Source organism: Bidens hawaiensis, unplaced genomic scaffold, assembly GCF_021521415.1.
Source record: "Bidens hawaiensis isolate Kalapana, Puna unplaced genomic scaffold, B.hawaiensis_p1.1 tig00038674_1, whole genome shotgun sequence".
NCBI lineage: Eukaryota > Viridiplantae > Streptophyta > Magnoliopsida > Asterales > Asteraceae > Bidens > Bidens hawaiensis.
In genome coordinates this window covers 138,882-146,883 of record NW_027496805.1, presented here as the reverse complement: position 1 = coordinate 146,883, position 8,002 = coordinate 138,882, and the positions used below count along the sequence as shown (strand labels likewise).

At 35.2% G+C, this 8,002-nt stretch overlaps 1 protein-coding gene across 1 annotated transcript; it reads right to left on the bottom strand.

The window, feature by feature from the left end:
* Window positions 1-723: 723 nt before the first annotated feature.
* LOC143590594 (uncharacterized) lies at window positions 724-5,537 on the bottom strand. Its single transcript, XM_077071029.1, has 12 exons — window positions 5,214-5,537; window positions 4,324-4,440; window positions 4,014-4,206; window positions 3,704-3,870; window positions 3,439-3,613; window positions 3,185-3,246; window positions 2,909-2,990; window positions 2,691-2,748; window positions 2,491-2,591; window positions 1,776-1,859; window positions 1,019-1,089; window positions 724-926 (listed from the first exon to the last, which is right to left on the bottom strand). Exons 1-12 carry the CDS (start codon window positions 5,534-5,536, stop codon window positions 809-811), a joined length of 1,551 nt encoding a protein of 516 aa, XP_076927144.1. The 5' UTR covers window position 5,537; the 3' UTR covers window positions 724-808.
* Between the last annotated feature and the right edge of the window lie 2,465 nt (window positions 5,538-8,002).

Sequence of the window (8,002 nt, the reverse complement as noted above, 5' to 3'; positions counted from 1 at the left end):
AGTATACATACATGTTTTATTAAAACCATAACCATAAAACTACAAGACAACAAAACATACTGTCTTATTCATCGCGCAATCTTTTTCACACGAAGTCTGTACCGCCATTGTACATCAAGTTTGTCATGAAAGGCAGTGATGTTCAGTTATTCACCACCCTCTTTTTCACACAAAGTTTGTACCAACATTGCACTTCCGAGTTTGTCTTGAAAACCATTGATATTCATAGCCCTCTCTTCATATTCATCGCCTTCTCTTCAACCGTTTATACCCTCATCATAGCTTCAAATAATAAAACCCGAGATTTGGCTCATTGTTTAACCTAAAAATCAAATCATTAAAACTGGTAAGGTTATCTCGTAGTTTGACCAAAAAACCAGATTCCATAAATAAAAATAAGAAACCGTAAATACTTTAAGCAACCTCCAGTCTAAATTAAACAAATTAGAAAATCAAATCAAACTCAAAACTATAATTAATATACTAGCTTTTTCATCCTATTCTAAAAAAGCATAAATACAAAACCTTTTGTTTTCGTAAATTCATATAAAAATAACTAAATAATAGATACCACGTTATATACATTATTTATTACTATAAAAATATATATAAACATTTGGTCTTTGTGCATATGTATAATGATAAAATAATTTAAAGAAAAAAAAAACCAAGACCAAAGGGTGGTTGAGGTTTTGGCCTCGAATTATTTACTAAGATTTAAGAAACTTTTATACAAGTTCAGCTACTACTGAAAAACAATTCACCTGAATCAACATTATAATCTTGAAAATGGGGGCAATAAAGAAGATCAAGTGGTTGTAGCTGGTGGCGGAGGGGGAGGCTGCGGTGGAGAATTTGGAATCTTTGAGAAAGAACGGTATTGCAGCCGAACCTTTTCTCCACTTTCAATAATATTTACCAGATACCTAAATAAAATAAAAAACCAAATAAAAAAAATAATCAATTGATCAATTTGCACCATTGATTTTAACCAAACAAATCTGTATGATATACTAACCAGCCATTAAGAGATTGTGAAGTTATGATGGCTTCTTTCCCAACAAATTTATCCGGTGTCCTCCGGTTTCCCTGCACCACCACATTAATAGTTTTAATTTGAGAAGCTATTAATACTGTTCCAATGATGTAAATTGTTTTTATAGATTTTAAAATAGAATGGCATAAATAGAATAAATATGAAACTTGCCATGCGTTGTGGGCGGCTAGGCGCCATGGTGGGTTATGGCGCCCCCAAGAGCCCCCCCCCCCCCCCCCCCCCGGCGGTGTTATGGACCAATTTGGGGTCCCCGGCGCGACGGTGATTGCGCCCCCTTGGTTGCGGTTTTCAACAAGGAAGGATTGTATAATGATTGAAAGAGGATTATGGGGCTTTATACCATTACACCATATTTTGTCATAAAGCCCCTTGCTGGCGTGGCCGACACATGTCGCGTAACGCCCCACAAGAGGGGTTATGACTACACATGGTCTTAACATTTAGTGATTATTCTAAAGTATGAGGGACTATGAAGAAAAAGATTACTAAATAATAACAAAGTCTTATAATTGTTTCATTTAGGTTTTTCAATTTAAACTACGAAAAATTTCACAATTATATGACAATATTAAAACTTGATTGAATTTGTTAGTCAGAAAAAAATATATATATGAGTGGATTTATGGAAACAATATTGAAAAATGGTTACTGTGTCATAATAGTCTCTCTTTTAAAAATTTTAACATCTCTAAAACAGTAGTAATTAGAAACATCATACCTTGATAAGAACTTTCTCGTTTACTGAAAACGGATACTGTACACATCTTTGGGACCCATTTTCAGGAGTAGCGTCCCCATTTATCTAATTTGTTCACACAATGTTGTTTGTTAGCATCGCAATCACTGTTTAATTCTTAATATATATTTTTAGACAAATCATAACTACGAAATATTGTTTCGATGAGTTTTGGGCCCAACCCACCAGAAGTGTAAGTCGGCTTGGGCCAGTTTTGGGCTCAAACCGAGTCAGAAACCGAAAATTTGGGTATTTGGTTTTTGAAAACTGTCCAGGTTGGTTTTTTGGCTTTACAATGGGTTTCATTTGGTTTTGATTTTTTTCCGCTTTAACATTTGGGCTAGGAAACTTTGGGCCTAAACTTTTTTGTTAACTAATAAATTAATTGATTATTAGTTTATTACAAATTTTAACCTAAAACTTTTAGGCTACATATCTAACACCATTTATTCATTTCTTATAAATTACTTAAAATCAGTTTTTTCAGTTTTTTTTTGTCCAGCTTGGTTGCAATCGGTTTAGTTCGGCTTGTTGCTGATAGCAAAACCAGACCAAAAAATTGGTTTACTAAAAAAACCGAAGCATCGGTTTTGATTGGGTTCGGTTAATGTGGTTTGGTTACGTTGGTTAAACTGGTTATGATGGTTCAGTTATTTCGGTTCCGTGCACACCCCTACAGCCAGCCATTGAGACATACCCAGCGGTCACCAACTTCTCTTCTTTGTTTCCTCATAGCAGCATTGTGAAAAAGCCTTCGGTCATCGTCGCGTTTAACCGCTGCTGCTGCAGCTCTTAAAGCTGTTAAAAAATAATCAAAATTAAAAAACTAGACCCATTTTCATATAAACATTTTCATTGAAGGGGTAAGAAAGAACGGAAGTGAAAAATGTATGTTACCATGATTAGGTATTAAAGATGTAGTCCCAACTTCAGCATCGCATGCGCTACATCTTCCCTGTAATGTAAAGGATGTAAATCCTTTTTGGAAATCATCTTATTCTCGTAAAAGAGGTTATTAATTTCAAATTCAGACATTTTTGCATGAATGAAATCATAACACATATTTTGTATCTGTGGTTAATGTCAAATATATAAAGAAGTATCATTTCACATACCGTCTCTATGACCCTCTTGAGCATCATGCCACCAAATGAATGCCCACATGGAGCAAACATAGCATCTTCAAGAAAAGCACCACTAAATAATATATAAACCGCATTAGAATCGTTTCTATTTTATAAAAAAGTAGTTGTAACAAGCATTTGTTGATTTGTTGATAATAGCATTATTGATCATGTGCATACACAAGCTTAATATAAGAACGCCCATATTTAAGAAAAAAAAAGAACTAATTTACTATAAAAAAGAGCAAAAATGATAAGTGAGCTTACGACAATGAATCAGAGAGAACACTTCTTAATGATGGCTCTTTATTAGAATTTTTCCAGCCCGTCTGCAATGCAGTATCCACTGTAAGACTTTTACTTTTTAACAGCTCAATAATCTTGAATAAAAACAAATAATTAAAAACTATGCATACTAGAAGATTTTTCACATAAACTTTTACTAGAAAAAATGCTTATCTGTTACAAAATTACGAAAATTGGCAGCAAACTAGTTCATTAAAATAATTATATTGGCTTACAAAAGCATTATCAGAGCCGTTACACGGTACATCCTCGTCAGCAGAAAGATCATCCATAAACTGGCTAACAGAAATTGGTACATAGCTTTGAGGGATCACGTGGCCAGCTGTTCTAATTGGAGAACAATCTAATATAGCATTACTTTGTGGCATAAGCCTAAATGCTAATGATGATCTACAAAATATTAGTTACCAGTTACTCAAAAGATTAAAATAACAATCTATATGAAAAAAATCGTATTACGAGTATATAACTTTGATATACCTCCCAGAACTAGAACTGGTGGGAGTGTAATCGGTTGCAGCCCTATATGAAGCAGCTGGACGAAGGCCTGCAGTGGCATGACTGAGTGCCTTCCCTGTTAATAATAAAAGATCCCCAGGAGCAGAACCATAATCTGCTAGGTACCAACGACCATTGGGATCACGAACCTAAATAAAAGAAACAAAATAACTACAAGATATGATTCAAAGAACGACAGTTCATTATTTAATCTTACAAAAGATACAAAAGTCTACCGAAAATGAACTTTACAAGCCCATAGTAAAGTTGAAATTGGATGATGAAAATTTACCTGAAGACCAGGTGCGTCTGAACAAATTAATGTTAATAATCCCTTTTCACTTTCACTATTTGATGTTATGTTGCCACCACCAATGGCGCCTTTTCCCTTTTGCAATGGCGCGTGCAAGTAGGATGCAACAAGTACCGATGATGATGCCTCGTTAGCAGGTAGCGGGTTGTCATCAAGTAAATGGTTAAAAGCACTGAAATTTAGTGTAAATTTAAACATATCTTAGTAAAACATATGGGCACCAAAAGAAAGATAAATAAAAAATAAAAAGAGTATTAGCATTTTAAGTGCAATAAAAAAAAATAGTTACTCGCTTCTTAAACGAAGATGTCTAGCAATGGCATTTAAAGCAGCACGCGCAGCCTTTCCCATGCATCTGAAAACATCTGCCATACATGGTGGGGATGAATCCATGTCTTCTAAAGCCCTGTCACATATCACTTATAATATCATCCAAATGCGCCAAATACATACAGTTGAACGACTAAAAAAACATTTATAACTAATACAAAACATGAACAAAGCCATGTTCTTTAACCATTATCAGACATTCATAAAACAGGGTTTGTGTATAAAACATATTCATTCCTGAAATGTTACTAATAAAGATGCAGCGGGCAATAATTTGCATTAGCAGGATCAATGACTACCCATAGAAATACTAACCTTTTGATTCAATTAACATCAAAGTTAGTTATAACGGCATTAATAACAGCATCTGTATACTATAAACAAACATCTATATGAAAAGTTTGCAGGCATTTTCTTAGATCATCTAGACTTATATTATTCAGATAAAACCTCATTTATGTCATTATACGTGTATCCTATTATGTGGGCTCTTTTATGATGCAGCAGGCAATAATGTGCATTAGCAGGATCAATGACTACCAATAGAAACAAAGTTAGTTAAAACTTAAAACATATATCAGCAAAAGTGCACATATACTATAAACAATCCTTTATATGACAGCAACAGTAATACTTCCACTCTTATCAAAATCCATACCAACTTATATAGTTTGCAGGCATTTGTCTTATATCTATGTTTATACTACATTCATTCCTAAAATGCTACTAATAAATATGCAACAGGCAATAATGTACATTAGCAGGATCAGTGACTAGTTGACTACCAATACAGGTTAAATAATATTCCTACATCAGAAACTATGATCAACGAAGACCGAAAACACATACCGTCCTGCTCTATACTTATAAAATCCATTACTACCCCCATTCTGAGCCCTAGTTCTAAAATACAACCTCCCTGACTCCAATCCACACTTCATTAAACTCCCATCCTCAAACCCTAACTCAATCACCACCGCGTTATGCCTCGTAAGCGAACCGGACAACGCCTCCACCGCTCGCGTATAACACTCCGTCGCCACTCCGTCGTAAGGTACCAAATCCGATAACCTAACTCTCGCCACCGGAGACGAACTAGGTACGATCACCGCCGGCTCTCCGGTAGGATGCGCGGCGGATATCGGCGTCACGAATTGATGCTTCTGTTGCATATGATTATTATTATTATTAGCTCCGCTGGTGGTTGTTGATGGAGAATTGATTGGAATTGATGAAGCAGATGAGATTGAAGGTGTGTGATTATGATTATGGTGATGTATCATGATGATATTAAATCATTAATTGTGTTAATTTGGTGGTTTGAGAGGTTAATTGAAGGATTTGGGGATGAATTGAGTGAAATTAGGGTTTTTGTTTACAGTGGTGACACAGGAGAAAGAAACCAAATGAAAAACTAAACGGGCAAACGGAAACCGCGACAAACAGAAAACTAGAATGAGGAAGTCACGTTCTTAATGACCCGGCGAGTCGTTGTTAGCCGTGTTTAGTTAAAACAAAAACTCACGAGTGGTTGCCATCTTGTGGAATCGCGACCCTTCTTTTCTTACACTGCATTCTTGGGTTTAAAATACAAGAAAAAGAAATGATAAGATTGAATAAGGGAAGAAAGGAAAAGAAATTATATACTTAAAACACATTCTCGAGTTAAAATAAAAGAAAAGAAAGTGTTAATTACATTTTTGAGTTAGATAGGAAGTAAGGGTTTATAGAAATCGGGTCTACCCGAAATTAGCCGAGAACCGGACCGAAAATTAGCCGAAACCGAACCGATATCACACACTCAGGTTGATCTTCGGTCCTTATATTTCACACAATTCGGGTTTGGGTCGGTCCTCGGTTATGGACCGAGGATAACCGACGTAATCAAGGCAGGATTCCATATATAGCATTTATGTGCTAGACCCACCGTTTTGACTTTTGACCAATTATTCTGAATATATCTTCAATTGGGCTTATCGGAGAAAGAGTTTATAGCCTATAGTTCTAGAAAATGATGAATCACTATCACTATATAATATATAAGTTATATAATATTGCATAGATATACAGAGATAGAGAAGAGAGGCATCATTTAAAAAATTACACACAATTACAATGGTTTTCCGGTCATACATTTCATCAAACAACCGGTATGCATTTGTCAAAAACATTTTAAATTTGTTAAATTAGTTCAGTAGAGCCTTAATATCATAATTTCAAACAAGAATAGTCATAAATTGAAGGAAGCATGGTTAAATTTCAACTTTTGCAATTGAGGATCAAAATACCTGCAACTCCGACATGGTTAACGGTGGTGGTTGTAGCAGTGTTTGGATTGCATCTTCGGTCTCGGTTCTTCAACCGATACCCGAATAGTGGAGACCGAGATTAACCGATACCCGTAATAAACTTCATGTCCTGTCTTCGGTCCTTCATATTCCTTATCCTCCGGGTTCGGTCCGGGTCAGGTATTTCACGGGTCGGGTCATATCAAAATGCTCACCCCTAATAGGAAGAAAAAGATAGGAAAAAAAATTGTAACTTTACAATTATGCCCTCATTTTTGAGTTAGATGAGAAGGAAAAGATGGGTAAATTAGTAGTATATAAAGTTTCCTTCACAATCAGGCCATATTTGACAGGAAAGTTTTGGAGGAAAAAAAGCCTAATTTTTCTTTCCATTCTCTTTCTTTTCTTTTAATAAAAAAAACTCAAGAATGAAACAAGAAAAATTTTCCTATTTTTTCTTTTCCAAACCCCTAAATAAAAAATTCAAGAATACAGTGTTAGTGAATTGCTCATTGAATGAGCATTCTCAATATTATGCCTTGAAGAGGACTCGAACCTCCACGTTTTTTAGCACAAAATTTTGAGTCTCGCATGCCTACCATTTCACCACAAAGGTCCATGAGGATATCTATCTAGTGTGATGTATGGAATAGTGGAGTGTTAGTCTTTCTATTGATCGGACTTTTACCCAAAACCTAACCCGAAAAACACATACCCAAACCCGAACTAACCCGACCCGAAAAACCCGAACCCAAACCGAAGTAATTCGGGTTGGTTCTCGGATTTGATTTATAAGTTTCAGGTCAATCCGAAAAACCCGAATAAACTTTTAGTTTTTAGTTTTGAAATTAAGTATATTTTTAGGTATAACATGTTTAGTATTAGTCACTAAAGTTAACAGAATCTCTGAGCCATTGTTATTCCAACTATTATGGATCGATTGCTTATTGTTAATTTATGTTTCTATTTATTACTAATAGCAACCGTAATCGAACAACCAAGTTGTTGATTGAAGATGATTATGGTTCGAGTTAGTTACTTAGTTTTACTCTTCTTTTGAATTGTTTTATGACTTTATCAAGTTATGTTGGTTTATTATTTGATTATTGTAACATCCGTATTTTGAGAATTAATAAATAACGGAAAGTTTTATTATTATCGGTGTGTCGTTAGTTTGGTTGTGTGCGTGTTTGTATTTGGATAAGATTGGAATGGAGGTGGATGGTGGGGCCCATGGCTCCCTATATAAGGCCATCCCCCATCCTTTTATTATTTCTTTACACAACACACACACACTAGAAAACACACACTTTCTCTCTAGCATTTCGGATTCGGATCCAAGCAAAAGTG

What these genes read in the sequence shown, in the direction of transcription:
- LOC143590594 (XM_077071029.1), bottom strand. Translation starts at nt 5,536, where the DNA reads ATGCAACAGAAGCATCAATTCGTGACGCCGATATCCGCCGCGCATCCT. An exon ending in CATCTTCGTTTAAGAAGCGA is followed by an intron (nt 4,207 to 4,323) that starts GTAACTATTTTT and finishes ACTAAATTTCAG; the next exon opens with TGCTTTTAACCATTTACTTG. An exon ending in ACGGCTCTGATAATGCTTTT is followed by an intron (nt 3,247 to 3,438) that starts GTAAGCCAATAT and finishes ACTGCATTGCAG; the next exon opens with ACGGGCTGGAAAAATTCTAA.